At 39.4% G+C, this 19,442-nt stretch overlaps 3 protein-coding genes and 1 long non-coding RNA gene across 6 annotated transcripts; 2 read left to right on the top strand and 2 right to left on the bottom strand.

Moving 5' to 3' along the window:
- The first annotated feature begins 144 nt into the window (after positions 1–144).
- alg1 (ALG1 chitobiosyldiphosphodolichol beta-mannosyltransferase) lies at positions 145–7,210 on the top strand. 2 transcript variants are annotated; one of them, XM_015023489.1, is made up of 13 exons: positions 145–477; positions 1,584–1,661; positions 1,731–1,834; positions 1,944–2,092; positions 2,812–2,901; positions 3,872–3,985; positions 4,280–4,395; positions 4,468–4,506; positions 4,586–4,645; positions 4,768–4,878; positions 5,153–5,267; positions 5,814–5,889; positions 6,966–7,210. In XM_015023489.1, the coding sequence occupies exons 1-13, from the start codon at positions 186–188 to the stop codon at positions 7,098–7,100; spliced, it is 1,479 nt and encodes a 492-aa protein (XP_014878975.1). In that variant the 5' UTR covers positions 145–185; the 3' UTR covers positions 7,101–7,210. The 2 variants fall into 2 exon arrangements, with proteins under 2 accessions (XP_014878975.1, XP_014878974.1); XM_015023488.1 differs by lacking the exon at positions 6,966–7,210 and having other exon boundaries at positions 5,814–6,330.
- Positions 6,743–10,865, bottom strand: eef2kmt (eukaryotic elongation factor 2 lysine methyltransferase). Of its 2 annotated transcripts, none has more exons than XM_015023490.1 (9): positions 10,704–10,865; positions 10,250–10,312; positions 10,088–10,168; positions 9,889–9,990; positions 9,393–9,526; positions 8,448–8,692; positions 8,091–8,231; positions 7,208–7,304; positions 6,743–7,126 (listed from the first exon to the last, which is right to left on the bottom strand). In XM_015023490.1, the coding sequence occupies exons 1-9, from the start codon at positions 10,839–10,841 to the stop codon at positions 7,111–7,113; spliced, it is 1,017 nt and encodes a 338-aa protein (XP_014878976.1). In that variant the 5' UTR covers positions 10,842–10,865; the 3' UTR covers positions 6,743–7,110. The 2 variants fall into 2 exon arrangements, with proteins under 2 accessions (XP_014878976.1, XP_014878978.1); XM_015023492.1 differs by having other exon boundaries at positions 9,889–9,987; positions 10,704–10,857.
- Positions 10,866–11,093: 228 nt separating this feature from the next.
- On the bottom strand, positions 11,094–13,043 carry LOC106940680 (uncharacterized). The gene is made up of 2 exons (XR_001423165.1): positions 12,620–13,043; positions 11,094–11,164 (listed from the first exon to the last, which is right to left on the bottom strand). It is a non-coding gene; the product is annotated as an uncharacterized LOC106940680 (long non-coding RNA).
- On the top strand, positions 12,275–18,265 carry LOC106940679 (phosphatidylinositol N-acetylglucosaminyltransferase subunit Q-like). Its single transcript, XM_015023485.1, has 9 exons — positions 12,275–12,360; positions 13,420–13,585; positions 14,297–14,483; positions 15,221–15,414; positions 15,841–16,037; positions 16,802–16,930; positions 17,017–17,137; positions 17,885–18,011; positions 18,089–18,265. Exons 2-9 carry the CDS (start codon positions 13,433–13,435, stop codon positions 18,244–18,246), a joined length of 1,266 nt encoding a protein of 421 aa, XP_014878971.1. The 5' UTR covers positions 12,275–12,360; positions 13,420–13,432; the 3' UTR covers positions 18,247–18,265.
- The last annotated feature ends 1,177 nt before the right edge of the window (positions 18,266–19,442 follow it).

Raw genomic sequence — 19,442 nt, 5'->3', positions numbered from 1 at the left:
TAATATAACGGCATAAAAAATACTAAAAAAGATAACAATGTTTTTAAAACATTCTGTTATCCAGGAAACAAATAAAGCAAATATATACTTGTTTTAAGGCTTTTATTTTGGTATTTCTGATTGGCGCGGTCTCTTTAAATCTCAAGCCCCGCCCCCTTCACACACTTCCTGATTCTCAAACAAACATGGTGCCGTACGGTTCCACCGTGGCGCTACTTTCCGTGTTTTCTGTCGTTTTTGCGGTCTTTGTCTCGTGTTTTGTGGCGGACTCCGGCGTAACCGGTCCGGGTGTCTGCCTGGCTGTGGCAGCCGGGATCCTGTCGATGTGTTGGCGGAGGCTGCGGCAGCGGGACGCCGGTTCGGACCGGCGGGTCTGCGTCCTGGTGCTGGGGGACATCGGACGCAGTCCTCGGATGCAGTATCACGCTCTGTCCCTCAGCAAACACGGGTACCAGGTCACTTTTGTCGGGTTTTTAGGTGAGAATACAAACTGTCACCTGTTAGAATTACAAACATCTTATCTGCTGAATGAGACGGATAAAGATAGAGAAAGTTTACAGTGAGTTAATATTTGGGAAACTTAAATGACCGAGATGTTTTGAAAAGTCTAAAATCTGCAAAGATGCGAAAAACTGTCGGAAAACAATTCATACTATATACATCCGCTTTTGTTACATTAAATAACTAACTGTATTTATTCAACTTGCTTATAAATAAAAAATCTGGAAAGTGTGGTGATTCTTCTAAACAAAATCCAGTAATTCCTTCAGATATCAACTAACTAGTAAATAGAGTTCACGATATTAAATAATACGATGGCCTTTGAGGTTTATTGTTGGTTTTAATTTTTATATATTTATATATATATATATATTTGGTTGTGTTTTGTGTTGGATATTGAAAATATCTTCCTGTACAAAACTATTATTGGTTTTTGAGTGGGTGAATTTGCAGTATTATGCATTTATTACTTGAAAATGGTCTCAAAAAATATTGTCATTTACCACAATAATTTTTGCAACAATTTATGCTACTATATGTTATTTTACTACTATATATCATGTTCTTTCCACTATGAAATAAAAAACGATCTTAAATTAATGAAATTATAGGATGTACCGATATGACAGTTTGGGCTAATATTGATATCATTATCTATAGCATTGCTGCTGCAACCAAAACGATATTTATACACGTATATCTCATTTGGATGCCGCTAACAATGCTAATATCAACAGTTTTTTTCAGTGTCAGTGTTTATAACGATACATTGGATCCATTTCTGATGATCGAAACAGCGAGGGGTTTGAGTATTCGTCATCTTTCAGCTCAGCCTTTGCTTATTGGCAAATCTCAGTTCTTGTATGAAATTTGAAACAGAATCTTTTGTCAATTTGCAGAATATTTCCCTTACAGCAGCTGTTGAACTTTTACCACAGTTTGTTTTGTAGTATTTGTGAAGCAGAAGTAATCTTTAATCCCTTTAATGGTGAATTTTTTCTTTGCTCATAATGCAAAACATCTGAGAAGAAGTTAATAAAACTATTAAAACCAGTTTAAGAATGAAACTGGATGTTTTTCAGATTCAAAGCCCCATCAGGACGTGCTGAAGGAGGAGAAGATCCGGATAGTCGGCATCTCAGAGGTTAAAGGTCTTCGAGGTAAACAGAGCTGTGTTTGTTTTCCTGCAGCAAAAGTTCAGAAATAAAAACTGGCTGCTGCTTTTCCAGCTGGACCAAAACTCCTGACGTACGTGACGAAGACGGTGGTCCAGTCGGTGCAGCTGCTTCACGTTCTGCTGTCCCTGGAGCTGCAGGCTCACATCCTGATGCAGGTCAGCTCGTCCTCATCACCATCAGAGGAGGAGGAAAAAAAGGAGGAGGATGAGGACGATTGGCTCTAAATGTGCTGCAGATTTACAAACAAAGTTTTATTTTTCCCAGAATCCTCCTGGGCTGCCTGGGATTGCGGTGGCGTGGCTCGTGTGCGTTCTGCGCGGCAGCACCTTCATCATTGACTGGCACAACTATGGCTACACCATCATGGCTCTGAGCCTCGGAGCGTCGCATCCTCTGGTCCGACTCGCCAAGCGGTCAGCGCCTCAGCTTCAGCTGAAACTCTGCTTATCTACAAACAGGGCTGGACAATCAATCAATAACAATCAGTCGTCATAGACATGGGATCAATATCAGTAAATTATGCATCTGACTGCATATTCAGTATATAGAATATTCATTGAACTCCATCCAGAATCGCACAGCATTCTGGGAGATGTAGGCAGAGGAAAGACAAAGTCAGTCACGCCCCCTGGTGGCAGATTATTTCACTTTAATTATTTTCCCATGTTATAAATGAAATATTCTGCTACTTTTTATTAATATTAAGGAACTGTTTACTTAAATTAATCTCATATATCTTTCTGAAGAGTTATTTGTAAGTTAGTTTTATCTTATTTTAAATGTATTTAGATATATGCATTAAAAACTGGACAAAAACATCTTTTGTATTTTTGCAGTGAGACTTAAACCACGCGTCTTTCCACCTAATAAACTGACAGCATGCAGAGTGATAATGCATGAAGCATGAAGTGTTTTTACCTACCAGAGGTTACATCCAGGCTCTCGGGTAGAGAATGCAGTCTGGATTTTAATGCAGCTCCAGTGCAGAAAAGAAGAACAAAACAAAATAAAGACTGAAAACAACTCAGAATCGGTTATATCTGCAGCCTGAAATGCTGAAACGTAGATGAGAAAACATTGGAATAATGTTTGTCCAGTCTCTTCTGTTTAAAGTTTTGTTTTTATTCTTCAGGTATGAACACCTGTTCGGCCCTCTGGCCTCCCACAGCCTGTGTGTGACGAACGCCATGAAGGACGACTTGCAGAAAAACTGGGGCGTCGAGTAAGACTGATTCAGATCCTGGTGTCACACCTTCATCTTCCTCTGATCCGTTTCATATCTGCACCTTTAAAACTGAAATGTTATTCATTTATTTCAAACAGGTTTTAAAAACTAAGAAAACAAATGATCAGTTGGAGAACAGGAAAACGTGAGCTTACATAACCAAGAAAAAATAATTAGCTTACAAACACTTTACTGTTAAAAACTGAAATGTTACAGAAAGAAGCCATTTAATCTCTCGTCTAAATAAACATTTTAATGATTTACCAGATGTTTAACTCAAATACAGAGTTAAATATGAAATGTAGTTTATAAGTTGTTCCTATTAAATAACCGGGGGCTGGCCGATCAATCAGCTGTATTGATTAATCACATTTTTTTGAATTTCTAATTTTCTGAAAGTCTGTTCTGTTCTGTTTTTCTTCCACCAAGGCAGCCATCTTGTTTGACAAACATGTTTTGTAGCGTCTATTTATTTGGACTTTGAATTCAGGTAACTCTATGACGAAACGTAAGGGTCAGGCTGCGTTTCTAAATTTTAAAACAATTATTTTACAAGAATAAAATCATAATGAAAACGGTCAGTAACTCCAGAAGATGAAAAAGTATAATAGAAAAGTCTTATTACAAAAATAAATGTGTGATATTTGGAGGATAAAGTAATAATTGTATAAGGACTCAATACGAATTAAACTATCTTTTACTCATTAAAACAACTTTTTTTTCCCTCAGTCTTACGAGATTTTTCTGGTGAAATTGAGTTTTTATTCTGCTAATATTATGACTAAATTCTTGTGCGTAAACAGAAATTCCTGCAGATTTTCACTAATATTCTGTCATTTATTTTTTTAGAAAAAAAAGTGAGAAAACGAATAATTAAAATCGGCTGTTATGATAAATCTGAGTTTTAATTTTTAAGCCGTTTGGCCGCGTGTGTTAAAACAGACGGATGAAGTGTTGTGGTTTCCAGGGCAACCACTCTGTACGACCGGCCGGCCTCCATCTTCAGAGAGACTCCTCTGGATCTGCAGCACCAGCTCTTCCTCAAGATGGCCGACACTCAGCCGCAGTTCAGAGCCTCAGGGTGAGCGCTGGAGATCATCATCATTATCATCACTATTATTATTATGGGATGGAGAAAATGACAGGAGAAGAGTTCATTCATCAGTTCATTCATTATTCATCCATCCATTTGTCTCAACATTCAGTTTTGTTCTTAGAAACTGAGCATCCAAACAATTAATCATCCATCCATCCATCCGTTCATTCATTCATTCATTCATTCGTTCATTCATTAATTCGTTCCTGCTCTGCCTCAGGTGTTTATCTGTTTATCCCGTTAAATATTTAGTGTTTTAATAATCTGATCCGTTTTCAGGTCCGACTCTGAGGAGACGGAGGCGACTGCGTTCACCGTCCGTAACCCAGGCGACGGCGGCGTGACCCTGAGATCGGACCGGCCGGCTCTGCTGATCAGCAGCACCAGCTGGACGGGTGAATGACCTCCCAGTGACCTTTCATGTTTAGCCTGAAGCCTTCCTGAATGGTGACGTTTTCTCTCTGCAGAGGACGAAGATTTCTCCATCCTGCTGGATTCTCTGCAAGGTACAGGATTGGTTTCTGAAACGAGCCGACCCGAAACGGGTTTATTCTGATGTACCTGAACCAGGTCGGTTTGTTTCAGAGTACGAAGGCTTCATCAGAGGAGGAGCGCCGCTGCCGTCGCTAGTCTGCGTCATCACAGGTGAAACCATTTTAGATCCAGATGCAAGAAAATGCAGAAACTTCAAACTAATTCAGCTACATTTCATTAAATGTAAGTTAGTTTGAAACTCTGGTGACGGATCTGACGGTGCATTTGTGCAGGAAAAGGTCCTCAGAAGGAACACTACAAGAAGCTGATCGCCTCGCTGCGTTTGGAGTGCGTGAAGATCTGCACACCGTGGCTGGAGGCCGAGGATTACCCGCTGCTGCTGGGTAGGAAAAACTGGAGTCAAAAACTGGTCCATCACATAAATAAATATTTTTATTTACCAAGTTTTATTTATTTGAGGATCTGTTCCATAGAGAAAGCCCCACCTCTTGTTTGATTATCCTAAGATAACGACCCAAGTCATTTTCCACCAAAAGTGATTTTTCTTTGCCAAAGACATCTTTTTTTTATTACCAAAAATTACTTTTGGTAAAAAAGTGCCGTCCCTCATCATGTATTTTCGTCCGTTGTCGTCGTTCGTGTCTTTTCATCCTCCAGGTTCAGCAGATCTGGGCGTCTGCCTCCACAAGTCGTCCAGCGGTCTGGACCTGCCCATGAAGGTGGTGGACATGTTCGGCTGCTGTCTTCCTGTCTGCGCCATCCACTTCCACTGGTGAGAAGCTTTTAATCGGACCAGACAGAACCCACAGCTTCTTTTTCCTTTCTAAGTCCTTCTTTCCTGTCCCACTTTGCTTCGGGTTTTTCCTCCTTTCTAACTTTGAATCCATTTTTCACTTTGTTCCCTCTCCTTCCTTCCTTGTCCTCGTTCCTACCATCTCTCCTTACGTCTGTCCTTAATTTCTACCCTTCTTTTCTTCCTTTCTCATCTTTTCTGCCCTAGTTGTCTTTTTCCCTCTTTTCTGTTCTACCATGTCTTTCTTTTCTAAGTCCAGCCTGATGTTTCTTCCTTGTCCTTCCATCTTTCATAGATAATAGCCTTATTTATCCTTTTGGCCCCATTTTTCCTTTTCTTATGTCTTCCTTAATTCCTTGTATTCTTTTTTCATTTTTCCTCCTCTGCTTTTTCTCTTGTCCTTTTCTTTCTCATTAATTTGCTTTTCCTTCCTTCCAAACCTTATTTCCTATTTTCTTCCTTCCTTCATGTTTGCACACACAGATACTAGTTTAGATTTTTGAAAAGCGTCCATGTTTCCTGCAGCCTGCAGGAGCTGGTGGAGCACGAAGTGAACGGTTTGATCTTCAGGGACTCTGCAGAACTCGCCCAGCAGCTCAAGGTGAGACGATCCGCTGAAGCTCGACCTGCAGGACCAAACGCAGCTGCGTTCACAACTTTACTGATGCAAACCCAAAACATGCAGCTCTATCAATGTTTCTGCAACATTAATGAAGCAGACGATTGCTTGGAATCCAGTTTCAGCATCCAGAGAAGGTTTTCAGTCATTAGTCGTCCGTTTGAGCGAAGTCGGCTCCTTCTTTGCGTCTAAAAGAATTGGTGTCAAAGGTTTGTGCAGTAAACATTGTTTGTGCCGCTATCATTTAAAAATAGGAACTTTTCAAAGGTCAGAGGTCATCAATATCTTCAAAGCAAAAGCAGCACAAGCAAAATGTTATGCTGCAAAGTGTAGCTGATTGCAGAGGCGGGTAGTAACTAGTTACATTTACTCAATTACATTTGAGTACTTTTTGGGGAAAAATGTACTTTTAGTAGTACTTTAACACGCTGTACTTTTTACTCTCGAGTCAAATTTCTGGATTTTCTTCCCACTGAATGAAAAAACAAACATGTTTTAACCAAAAACTCACCAGACTCAGACACACACCTGCAGTTTTTACTGAAGTTTTTCATTGAAGGAAACTGAATAAGAAAATTTTATTTTTGCCTAATTTTGTTAATTTTTGCTAATTATATGAATTCTTCTGATTTTTGTCCTTAAAATACAGAAATATTTTATTTTGGTCCATGTAATTTTTAAATTATAATTTGATCAGGACCTGAGTAGACGTTTTTACCAAATACTTTTATTCTGAAGTGATTTCTTGGATGGTTACTTTTTACTTTTACTTGAGTAAAATATGTTGAAGTAATATTTAGTCTCATTTTAGTAAATGTTTGGTTTCTCTGCCCACCTCTGGGTTATTGACACCAAATTTATCTGATTTTGTAAATTTGGGTTTACCTCTGACCTGTGGAAACTTTTTTTATTAATATATTTAAAGTGATACCAGCACAAAACCTTTTTGCAGCACAAACGTTTGACTGTGTTAGATTTGAAGACGTTTTGGGGGAATCTCCACTCGGGTCCCAGGAAGTGACTCAGTCTGTCTTCTTCTTCTCCTTGCTGGTTTCCAGTCTCTCCTCTCAGAGTTTCCCAGTTCAGACGGCAGACTGGGAGTTTTCCGGAGGAACCTCCGCGCCAGCAGGGGGCAGCGCTGGGATGATAACTGGGACCAGAATGTTCTGCCTCTGCTGGTGGCTCCCAGATGAAGAGGAGCTTTCATCCTTCCTGGACTCTGACAGAAACAGGAAAAACTGCTTTAATCCTGATTTATGTGATTTGTAAATAAAACATTGATCCTGCAGCGTCGGCTCACCTGAACACTGTGATGAGTTCTATTGGAGCCAGCCGGTCGTAGGGAAACACGGCGCTGACGGGTCCGGTCAGAACCTGGTGGCCCAGACCTGCAGCCTCTGCAGGGAGGAGCCGCAGGATGTAACTAGTTACATTTAGAGTAACTTTTTAGAAAATAAAACTTTTAGGAGTAATTTTACTGCACCTTATTTTTTAAATTTCTTATATTGTCATTGGAAGTACTTTAGTTTTAACAAACTGTGTAGACTGTAAGTGCTAGTTTTATAAGTTTTATATTGATAAAAATGGAAACAGAAAAGTGCTGATCCTGATTTAATTCTTTATTTTGTAATTATTTGTATTAATACCAGAATTTATGCCTAATTTTTAGTAAAAATTAGGGCCTTGCTAAAAATGTTTTTAAAATGACGTTACAAGAATAAAGTTGTAATAATGAGAAGTCATGTTACCAGAATAACAGTCATTATGGGAATAAAGTCCAAATAATACAAGAATTAAGTCAGATTATAACAACAAAGTCTGTAATCTGCTATGACTCTATTCTCGTGATGACTTTATGCTCATATTATTACGGCTTTATTTTTATATCATTACTCGAATTACGACTTTTCTCATATTTTTTATTCTGGTTCTGATACTTTGTTGTAATCTGAAGACATTGTAAAATATTGAATCTGATTTTTCGATCAAGTTGCCTTTTTACCGAATACTTTACTCATTGAGTAACTTCTTGGACGTCTACTTTTTACTTTAACTTGAGTAGAAATATGTTAAGTAGCGCTACTCTTCTTACTCGAGTACAGTTTTTGGGTCCTCTACCCAGTTCTGTGGAACCGGACCGGGACTGGAACTCGGTTCCGGCTCTGAAGCGTCTTGATCCTCACCGAGCCGCAGCTTGAAGCCGCCGTACGTCTCCAGGTTTCTGATGGTGGAGCAGATCAGGATCTCCGCTACCGCTGAACATTTCAGGATCTTCAGCAGCAGATCCGCCAGACTTCCTGCGACTTCCGGATCGTACACCACGTCTGCAGGAGACGGGAGGAGAGTCACCGAGGGGCGTGGCCACACAAAGGACCACACCTGATTGGACCTGATTCCTTTCTTTTTGATATCATTAGCTTACTTATCTGGGACCGGACTTTCACTTAAGTTTTTTTTTTTTAGCTTACTGTTATAACCAAGAGCAACAGAAGACTTGTTAAGCACTTAAATATAATAACAGCCCTCGAGCCGGACCGAACCTGCAGCGATCACCGTGTCGGGTCGGATCCGGCGGATCTGCTCCTCCGGCGCCGTGGTCCAGTCCAGCTGGTCCACCGTGACAGATGGACTCTTCCCGCAGTCGAGGCCGTTCAGACGGACGTTTTCTCTGAGTTTCTCCAGAACCGCGGCGTGACAGTCGCTGAAGACGAACCGGACCGGACTGCAGGAGCGGCACACGGTGATTCCGGTCAATCCGACGCCGCTTCCCAGCTCCAGAACCGACCTGAACGAGAGAGCCTGTTAGAACCCAGAGTTCTAACGGGAACCGTTTCCAACGTTACACAGTAAAAACAATAACAGTAACATTTTGGTTTGTTTAGCCAGTCAGAGAAAAAACTGGGAGTTAATTTTCACCATGTTGTTCACTCAGTTATAAAAGTCACAGTCCCACAGTAAAAAACACAAAAGCTAAATATTTAGCTTGGAAAATAAGTACTTAATTTGGAACTATATGTATAGTTAAACAGTTTGCAAATTAAATATTAAGTTTGCAAAGTTTAGTTCAAACAGCTACTCAACTAAATATTTAGTTTGACAAGTACATGTTTAGTTAAAATAAATATTTACTTTGGAACTAAACATTTAAAATAACTATTTGATTTGGAATTAGTTATATGCTTAATTTCAATCTAAATATAAAGTTTGCAAACTTAATATTTTCTAAGCTAAATATTGAGCTTATGAAGTAAATATTTAGCTTAAGCTAAAAAATCTTTAGTGCAATGGTTAGTTTAGAACTAAAAATGTAAACTGTCTATTTAATTTAGTTATATATTTAAATATTTCATTTTGTAGCTAAGTATTTAGTTTGACACCCTGACATTTATAAATGCATAAGCATCAAGTGTTCATTATTGCTGTTAATTTTTTGCTGTGCAGCTTCACACGGCTCTGCTGCGGCTCAGGTTCAGGTGACGTCACACCTGCCGGTGAACACCTGTGGGTTCTCCAGAGCCCACTCTGCCAGGTAGAGAGCAGCTTCCCAGGTCACCAGGCCCGTCGTTCCCTCAGAGATCACAGCCACGTTTTCCAGAAGGCTGATGGCGTCTCCGCTGGGCTGCGGCACAAAAATCACATCCAAACTCTGAACACGACTAAATACATTTAGTTATAGTTTAAATGACTAAATTTAAATTCATTTAAACTGCAAGCTCAGGTATTTATTAAATTAAAAAGTCCAAATGTTATAATTTAATTACACAACTTGTACATTTCCTCAAATGATTATGAATTATTACATAAATTATTAAACAAATATTTAATTAATTTAATTCAAATTCAATTTAAATTATGACTAAAAAAATTATTTGTATATTTATTAAATTGTGCTGCTTATTGCAGTGGATGGACTGAAGCTGTTAGTTTGCTTCTGCTTAATAAATCCTGGTTCTCCGCTCCAGTGACGGAGGCGATCAGTACCAGGAAGTAGCTCTTGTGGCAGTGCGGCGTCTCCTCCACCCCCACCACCTCCGCCAGGGCGTCATACAGCTCATCCAGAGGGTCGCAGCCTGCAGCCTCCTGCTGCACAGACACACAACAGCCTATTAGTAGGAATCACTGGAAATCAGAAATTAGTGGGAAAGAAAATAATTTCTGTTGTGAACTTAATGAAACTGACCCGTTTGATGAGCTCAGAGAGGAAAATCCTCCTGAATCGGACCGATGGTGGAAACTTTCCACACAGAGGATGAAGACATGTCTGTAAAAAACAAAAACACTGGATTATTTTAGATTTAATTCAGATTAAACAGAAAGTAAAGTTCTGTGAGGATCATCCCACCTGCTTCAGTAGCTCTGAGATGAACTCTGATGACTTGTTGCTCTGCAGCTCATTGTCTAGAAACTGTTAAAATCAAAGACGGAAAGATTCATCCTTTAAAAAACAAAACGGGTGCATGACTTTGGTTTGCAAAGATGCATAACGTTTGGAGCCATACTAAATCAGAAATGATCCAAAACACAGAAGCTAGAATGCAACAGAAGAGACACAAACTGTTGTAATGGCCTAGTCAAACTCCAGACCTCTATCTGATTGAAATGCTATGTAGGGATATAAAGAAAGTTGTGCAATATAAATCCACTGCTGAGTGTTTTCGCAGCCGGAGCTTTCAGAAACTGAAACATTTTATGTGTGATTATTGCCCAGCAGCTGATCTCAGTGGGTGTTTTAAATTAAAGCCTCGCAGCAGAATCAGGCAGATTTTCAACGGAGTTTGGCGGCGCCTCAAACTCACCGTCCAGGGAAACGAAGCCAAGCGGTTCATGGAGAAAAACGAGGCCCGAAAATCCCGTAAAATATCCTCAGGTTTCCTCTCTTTCTGCTCTGAAAGCGCCATCTTCCACGTGTGTTTGTTTACTTCCTGCTTACCCATAGTTCAATGCGAGGTTTACTACTGCTCCTGGGTAATGTAGTTTGAATGCAATTAATAATATTTTTACATCAAAATGATTTACTAATTATGTTTATAATAGGTAAAAGTTGTTATTAAAATGTTTTAGTTGTTTTTAAAATTAAATGTTGACATTTAAATCAAACACATTTAAAATAAAATAGTGAAATTACAATCCTGCATGAAACGGAGCTTTTAGATCTTCTTTATCAGCTGAAAGTTTCCTTCCCGCTCTTTTTTTGCGGTGTCACTGCGGGAGCAGATAAAACTCTTTACAGTTTGGATGTTAACAGCAGCAGCCTGACCTGGTGAGTAAAAAACAGATCAAACTTTCTATTTATTCTTACATAAACTTAAAAAAAAAGTTTACATTTAATATAAAATGAAATATTAGATAATAATTCTGTAATGTCAAATGCAACTGCTTTAAAATGTATTACAAAAACAGACAAGGCTGTTGACACTATGTGCATCAACATATAGTAACAAATCAGCTGGAATTTATTCATTGCAATAATAAAATTATTATTTTGTATAACATTGCAGTTTGCAGTCTGTCCATAGTTTTAAAGTTGTTACAAAGACACACAATTATACACAATTATAGAACTAGCCTGATGTAAACCAAATAATACAATTACTAATCATTAAAAAATCAGTAAAATTATTAAAATAATTTATTATGTAGTTAATAGTAACTACAATATATCAATTATATTAAGCAAATTGTAAAATAATCAGATGTAAATGAAGGAATAAAAAATACATGTCAAGAAATGGGCCACAATTTTGTTAAAAAATATTAAATAGGTTAACCAATAAAATTAAATGACAGCAAAAGTAACTTTAATTAAAAAAAATACTAAAATGGTAAAAAAAAATTAATATTAAAAGAACAAAATAAGTAGCAATATTGAAAAGTCAAAAAAATAATTAAATAAATGCAATCAATAAATAATTAAAAACTGAGTCTAGTCGATATCTATGTCTTTGATAAAAAATGATTATTAAAATTCAACCAAGAACTCAGGAATAAAATACATAATGACAAAAGAATAAATATTATCCTGTAAGTATTTCACTCAGTTCTAACAAATATACATATTACCGAGTTTAAGTATTAGTTTCGTCGGTTTTGTATTGAAAAAAATGACGTGGAGAATAATTTTGCCTGAATTTATCATGCTGTAATTATGTAATTTATTTATAGAAAAGTTTTATTCATTATACTTTAAAATATCAGATTTTTCAGACAGATTATGATTCTGTCTGTTGCCGTAAGTCATTTTAAACATATATTAAAATTTATTTTTCAGTCAACAAAATTCTCTCCATGTATTTTTATGGTTTTTCACCAAACTTTGTAGAAGGGAACAGAACAAACACGCCTGTTTCTGTTCGGACACTTTAAGTGACGGACTATAAACAAATAAAATGGCGACGTTGTTGAAGTAGAAGAACCGGACTCGGAAGGAGACACCGTTTAATTGTGTTAAGGAAGGTAAAATTAAAGTCTATCACACTCGCATCTCGTTTTCCATCATGCTCCCCATCAGCTCAACAGTTTGTTTGTTTAATGGAGCTTCTGCGTTTTAATTTAGCGTAGATTTAAGCGTTTTAAGTCGATGAGCTGTCAGCAGGAGTTTGACAGGAAGAACCTAATATACCAACATTACTTATTCATTTTAATCACTTCTGCTAATAAATATTTCTCGGGTGACAGCTTCGTATTTTATCAGCTAGCTCTACAGTTGACCTACTTCCTCCTCTTGGATTGTGAAATCGAGATCACTGCCGCAGAAATCAATGAGGTTCCAGCCCAGGGCTCCCCGTGTTGCCATGACAACCACAACGGGGCGAGTGAAGGGCGAAAGGAGGCCAGCGTTCTCACCAAACTCCACTTAAATACTGTCCGATTTGGAGGCTTTCCTCGGATTGCGCTTATCTGTCAATAGACACAGTTTACCTTAAATGAATGAATATTTCAGGCTTTGATTCGGCGATTCGTCATTACATTCATCTGAATCTCCTTTCCATTTGGTTTCAATTCATCAACAATGTCTCCTTAAAGGATTTAGATGTCTGCAGTTGTTTTGACGTTTTTATGGCTGCCTAGCACATACTACATTTCCTACTGTTCGTTTTTGCTATTAATTTTGCTACTAATGAAGATTACTAATTGATTTGGATTAGATTTAACCTTTTAAACCCAGTGGAAGAAGGATGAATTGTCCTGTTTTCAGTTTAGTTTTTTATTTTTTTTTCTATTTTTTTTTTTTACAAAAATAAAGACAAAAACCTGTTAATCTCATTAAATCGAAATGTAATCAATTTATTACAGTTATTTACTTCAAGAAGTGAAACATACATCTTTATTGCAAACAGACTTATAAATATTAGGTATTTATTTCTAAAACTATTCACTTAAAAATCATTAATTATATATGAAATGTATCTTCCTCCTTTTTCTCCTCCTCCGTCATTCCAGTGTAAAGTTTGATCCAACGTTTTTAACTTGTTAACATTGAACTAATTGAATATTTCTTCTGTTTATCATCAGAGCTGTGAACGTCATGGTGCTGAAGATCTTCTTCCCACAGTGCTGCAACCGGGCGGAGAGCGGGCTGCTGGTGGGCCGCTGGATCTCCGGCCATGACTCGGCCGTGGTGCTGGCAGTCATCCACTACCCGTTCATCCCGGCTCAGGTCAAGCAGTACATCCAGCAGGTCGGTGCGACACTAAATACTGTCCTGTGGTGAATGAAAAAATAGACGTTACAGACATAAATTCATTACTCTTTCTTTGTGCTGTCTGGGTGTGTTTACGATCAGTTGAGACTTTAATGTTGGAAATATGATTGATAACGAACCAAATCTGCAGTATGTAACTTTTATAAAAAATATATGTTTTTAACATATTAGCTAAAACTGTGACAGTTTGCTATGAGACAGATAATCTGTGAAAAGATCGAATCTCCTCCACCTTCTCCCTCAGCTACACTGCAATACACAAAATGTTACCAAGTATTTTTGGTTTAGTTTCTAGTGCAAATTGAAACAAGTCAAAATAACTTAAAAGTAATGTTTCTGGAAGATATAGAGGCTTGTTTGTTCATTAATAATAATAAAAAGTACTTATTCCATTGGCAGATAAAGTGAAAAAGGGAAAAATGTCCTGTTATAAGTGATATAATCTGAGTGATTGACAGCGCAAAGACCCGCCTCCTTGTTCTGATTGGTTGTTTCTAATCACTGGAAGAAAGTGGATCGGTTTCATATTAAACTGTCTCAGCATGGTGACAGTTTAAACAAATACGTAAAAAATATAGATTTTTAATTTACATTCTGCAGCTTTAGGACTTGTTTGGGTGAATCAGGGTCCCGTTAAATAAACCGCAGTAACTAATTGGACTTCTTCCCTCTATGCTGTCGTCCCAGATGCAGGCTCAGAGTGGCGTTGATCTGTCGGTTCTCGGCTCCTGGAGTCTCCCTAAAGATGGGCAGGAGGGCATGGAGAGCTTCCTCAGGGACCTGAGCACCATCTTCCCCCAGGAGCGCTGGCTCCAGATCAGAAGGCAGTTCGGAAAGACTGGCTTCAGCTGCGAGGTGCTCAGCCAGGACCAGAGTGAGCGCCCCCTGCTGGAGTTCAGGACAAGAGCAGCAGTCAGAGACAGTTTACAAACAGCCTTCATTTATTAAAATTAATGTTGTTTCCTTCCTCAAAGATTCCTGAAAACTGGATTTTTGAGTCTGGAAAAATCTGGATAATCTTTGGATCCATCCATTTTCCCTTAGTGGGGTCGGGAGGGGTGCTGGTGCCTATCTCTAGCTAAGGTTCTGGGCGAGAGGCGGGGTCACCCTGGATAGGTTGCCAGTCTGTCGCAGGGCAACACAGAGACACACAACCATGCACTCACACCTAGGGAGAATTTGGAGAGACCAATTAACCCGACAGTCATGTTTTTGGATTGGAGGAAGCCGGAGTACCTGGAGAAAACATGCAAACTCTGTGCAAAAAGACCAGGAATTGAACCCAGAACCTTCTTGCTGCAAGGCAACAGCTCTACTAGCTGTGCCACTGTGCAGTCCTTATCTCTGGATAATCTGGAAATCTATATTTCAAACATTTTAACAACAAACAGATAAAAAAAAAATTTAATAATAATAATAAAACAGAATAAAACCTTCATAATGAGTTGGAGCAGCAGCAGAAATAATGCTCATCAATCAGAACTGTTAGCTTGATTTTTATTTGATTATTTAATAAATATTTTATTTTATTATTTCAGTCAAACTAAAATCATCTCATATTCATAAATTTCCTTCTTGGCGATGAAAACTGGAAAATTTTCTCTCCTCCAGTTTGCAGGAAGGATTCAGGAGAAAAAGCAGAGAAGAAGAAGAGCGAAGAGGACGACGGCGACGCAGAGCAGGAGGATGAGGAGAAGGTGATCTTCGTCCACTACGAGCAGAGGAAGGTGATGCTGTCGCAGCTTCATCCTGTGGAGGCCCAGGAGTCTGGGGACGGATCAGAACCTCACTCTGAGCTCAGACAGGTACCAGAGGACCAGAGACGATCCGGGTTCTGAAGGTTCTGAAGGGTTCTGTTCTTTCTGAAAAGTGTGGCGTGTTTTTGTGGCCTTTAGCCTCTTCCAGCTTTGATCATCTGGAGCAGAGGTCTGCAGCCACTGTGTATAAAGTGGATCTAGGTCTGGACTTTGACTAGGCCATTCTAACACATGAATCAGTTCTGATCTCAACCATCCCATAATATTTCTGGCTGCTTGTTTAGAGTCATTATCCAGCTTGTTTGGTTGATGGTTTATTTGGACGTCCAGTAGCCGTTGCTATAACAACGGCTGTTCTTCGTTTCTCTTCCTCCTCTTCCCTATCCTCCTCCTCCTTCTTCTCTTTCTACTTCTCCTTTTCCTCCTCCCCTGCATCCTCCTCCTCTTCCTCCTCCTCCTCCTCTTCCTTCTCAGGTGTTTGGGACGGTGGCTCGCAGCCAGCCGCTCTTCGTCCTGGACCGGTACGATGACGGGCCGCTGCGGTCGACCCACTGGCAGTCTGAGGGCCGGGAGGCCAGCATCGTGGTGGAGCTGTTGAAGCAGGCCTCGGTTCCGCTGGGCCTCCTGCTGGGCCGGATGCTCTCCGTCTGGACCTGGATCTGCAGCGCCCGGTGAGGAGAACCGGGCCGGAGCGCAATCTTTAAATATCAGGGAGAACCGCTGAGAAATACACTCTGAACTGAGAAGAGCTATGTCTTTCTTCAAAGTTTTATTAGTTACAGTTAAAATAAATAAACACAACAGTAAATAAAAATGATTATTAGTTTTGAAGAAAACCTGCAAATCGTCTCAGACGGGAAAAACAGACTAAACTGATTCCTGGCTTCACTGTACAAAAAGGTTCTGAAAAATTAAAAATGGGTCAAATTTTCCTCCTGGTTTCTCCTTGATGGCCTTTAAATGAGAAGCTGGGAAAGAAGTCAGAGACCCCTCCCCCACCTGTTCCTGCACACTGCCAGTCAGCTGGCTGAAACATGGCTGCCACACTTTTCCACAGAATGTGTCTTTGTTGCTACAGATGCTTAATAATATAATAAAATATGAATAATTTTATTAATTTAGTTGTTTTTTCTCCAGTTGTTAGTAAAAGATAAAATTTGTGAATAATCTCATTGAATATTAGAAACATATTTTCTCTTGTTATGATTTGCAGATTAAATTAGATTTTTTTATAAAACCATAAGTTTTTACTTGCATGTTGTTAATCAGGTTTTATTCTCGTCCAAATCGAGTCGTTTTATGGAGAAAATCCCCTGCAAACGTTTTAATGTCTGAACCGATTTCAGCCTGAGTGAGTCATAGTTCCAGCCTGAACCCGGTCCGGTTCCGGTTCTGGTCCTGCTGCCTCCCTCTGACCTCCTGCCGTTTCTCCCAGGATCCTCAGCGTCTTCCCGCTGCGCTTCCTGTCCTCCAAGCTGTCCACCTGCGTCCAGCTGAGCTACAGAACCGAGCGGCTGCAGACGCTGGGCGCCCCGCAGGCCGACGCCCACATGGACTTCATGAGGTGGGAGGAGGTTCTGTCCCAGAGGGACGCTGGGCCGGGTCAGACAGGGTCCGTCCCTCTCACCTGTCCCCCTGTCTGTCTTGCAGGAAGGCCAACGTCCTGGTGTCCGTCCTGCTGGACGTCTCGCTGGGCGTCCTGCTCATGTTGTGGCTCTACAGAGACCAACACATCGCCATGCTGGCCAGCAACATGGTGCCGGCCGCCGACGTGAGTCACAGCAGATATGGGATTATATAGAGATTATATAGAGATTATATAGAGATTATATAGAGATATACTGTAGATATAGAATGGTGGGTCTGGGTTGGATGTCTGAACATCCAACCAACCAAAGAGTCAGTGAGTTTAGACCAGGAGTTCCCAAACTTTTCCAAACAACGTTGACCTCTGACCTCCTTATCAATCCCACAGACAATGCTACGAAGCACGTAAATAAACATCAAATTTTAGAATGTTTTTTATTCACTATTCAGTAATTATTTATTCAGTAATTATTTATTGCCTCCTACTGTCTGATTTTAGACGCCCATTAGTTCTGTGGCAGATAACATGTAATTATTTTATTACCAGATAATGCAACTTTTCAACACGATCCACTGTTTTGATTGTAAGAAAATGTGTAATGTTTTATATTAATCACATTAAATTTCATTGCATTGCCTCTGTTCTTACAGCTTTTTGCAGCAGTGTTGGTTCCTTTGGGCTTTTTCTTGCTTGAGCAGCAAAATAACTTCATGAATTTGACTGGTAGCCAATCAGAAATTACATTTAAATACATTTTTAAAAATGATTGAAAAACAAAAATTATGATGAGACATTTAAGATTTTTTTTTTATGGTATTCAGTTTTTTGTTTTTTTTGTTTTGTTTTTGCATTCAAGTCATTAACTGTAAATGTTCCTTCCTGTGACTCATAGCCGGTAATTTCCCAGCATGCCCTGCTCTGTCTCCACAGAGCGTGGCACAGCAGCTGGAGGAGCTGCTGCAGTGGCTGATGGGAGCTCCGGCCGGCCTGAAGATGAACCGGGCCCTGGACCAGGTTCTGGGCCGGTTCTTCCTCTACCACATCCACCTGTGGATCAGTGAGTCTCGGACCAGAACCGACCAGAACCAACAGCGTTCACCAACATGAGGCTCATCTCTGCATGTCGCCCTGCAGGCTACATCCACCTGATGGCGCCGTTCATCCAGGGAATCCTCTGGTACGGAGGCCTGTCCGCCTGCCTCGGCCTGACCTTTGCCCTCTCACTGCTGTCTGACATGGTGGCGCTGTTCACCTTTCACATCTACTGCTTCTACGTCTACGGAGCCAGGTAACGATGGATGGATGGATGGATGGATGGATGGATGGATGGATGGATGGATGGATGGATGGATGGATGGATGGATGGACGTTCGTTCGTTCGTTCGTTCAGATTAAACAAATGAAAGGCCAGCGATGTGTTGGAATTAAAGCTTTTCTACAATGGATTATCAGGGCCATGCTAAGTAAATATTTGTTTTTAAATTAATAGAATAAAGTTATAGTAATTTGACAATAAAGTTGTAATATTAGGAGAATAAAGTAGTGATTTTATAAGAACTCCTGCAGGACCACTGAGTTAAAATGAGGAATGTTGAGCATCCAGTTACAAATAAGGAATTATTTAATCTTTTATCACATCAGCATCAAGTTATTATCACTTTGAAATGATCATCCAAACAACTGAGTCGCAGAAAGAATCACTGAATTGCCGAACTGATCATGTCTGATATTCATAACTATCAAAGCTTTTTACTCATTGAAACGACTTTTTTTCTCATAATTTTAACCCTTTTCTTCTGGTAATATTGCATCTTTACTTTCATAATAAAGCTAAACAAATTCTCAGCCTAATACTCTGTTGTACATTTTAGTGTCGTCCCAACATCTGATTTTTAATGATTTTAATCCAGTTTCTGTATTTGTAATGAAAATTGTAATATGTTTAAAAGCCTGCAGGGGGCAGTGTTTGTCAGACATTTTAATTACAGATGTCTGTAAAGAGACTAATGCTGTTTACTTTGAGTAAAACTCAAATATTTTCATCAGATTTTGGTTCAGAAGATTCTAAACTTGTCTAAATAAAATAACTGAGTTATTTTAGAGATGTTTGACTTTATTCTCAGAGGAGAAGCGTAGTTGTTGTTGTTTCTGTAATTACAGGTTCTGACCTGCACAGCTGCATGTTTTCTTCACATTTCTGGGTTGGATTTTTTTTTTTTATCGAGACACGGCCCAAACTATGGCCAACTATGGGGACTATGTGCCTCCTGTGTAAAATCCCTACAAACACCAGGAGCAAATAGAGAAGTGGTGATGCAAGTGAAAACTCACACTTGCTGTTGAAACCAGATATTTCCATACTCTGAATAAAAAGACACAGTGTCTTTCACCGTCTGAAGTTAAATCAAACTAAACTTTTCTGGTTGTAGCTTATTTAGAATTATCCAAAGTATTTCTCTTTACTAAATAACAGAAAACTTGGCAAGAA

The sequence above is a fragment of the Poecilia latipinna genome, unplaced genomic scaffold, assembly GCF_001443285.1.
Source record: "Poecilia latipinna isolate Pla-1442-1.1 unplaced genomic scaffold, P_latipinna-1.0 Scaffold3317, whole genome shotgun sequence".
Classification (NCBI taxonomy): domain Eukaryota; kingdom Metazoa; phylum Chordata; class Actinopteri; order Cyprinodontiformes; family Poeciliidae; genus Poecilia; species Poecilia latipinna.
This window is presented reverse-complemented; position numbering and strand designations above follow the sequence as displayed.

What these genes read in the sequence shown, in the direction of transcription:
- eef2kmt (XM_015023490.1), bottom strand. Translation starts at nt 10,841, where the DNA reads ATGGGTAAGCAGGAAGTAAACAAACACACGTGGAAGATGGCGCTTTCA. An exon ending in CCACAGGTGTTCACCGGCAG is followed by an intron (nt 8,693 to 9,392) that starts GTGTGACGTCAC and finishes TCTCTCGTTCAG; the next exon opens with GTCGGTTCTGGAGCTGGGAA. An exon ending in CGGCTTCAAGCTGCGGCTCG is followed by an intron (nt 7,305 to 8,090) that starts GTGAGGATCAAG and finishes TCCTCCCTGCAG; the next exon opens with AGGCTGCAGGTCTGGGCCAC.
- LOC106940679 (XM_015023485.1), top strand. Translation starts at nt 13,433, where the DNA reads ATGGTGCTGAAGATCTTCTTCCCACAGTGCTGCAACCGGGCGGAGAGC. An exon ending in TCAAGCAGTACATCCAGCAG is followed by an intron (nt 13,586 to 14,296) that starts GTCGGTGCGACA and finishes CTGTCGTCCCAG; the next exon opens with ATGCAGGCTCAGAGTGGCGT. An exon ending in ACATGGTGCCGGCCGCCGAC is followed by an intron (nt 17,138 to 17,884) that starts GTGAGTCACAGC and finishes CTGTCTCCACAG; the next exon opens with AGCGTGGCACAGCAGCTGGA.
- alg1 (XM_015023488.1), top strand. Translation starts at nt 186, where the DNA reads ATGGTGCCGTACGGTTCCACCGTGGCGCTACTTTCCGTGTTTTCTGTC. An exon ending in CACTTTTGTCGGGTTTTTAG is followed by an intron (nt 478 to 1,583) that starts GTGAGAATACAA and finishes GATGTTTTTCAG; the next exon opens with ATTCAAAGCCCCATCAGGAC. An exon ending in GGATTACCCGCTGCTGCTGG is followed by an intron (nt 4,879 to 5,152) that starts GTAGGAAAAACT and finishes TTCATCCTCCAG; the next exon opens with GTTCAGCAGATCTGGGCGTC.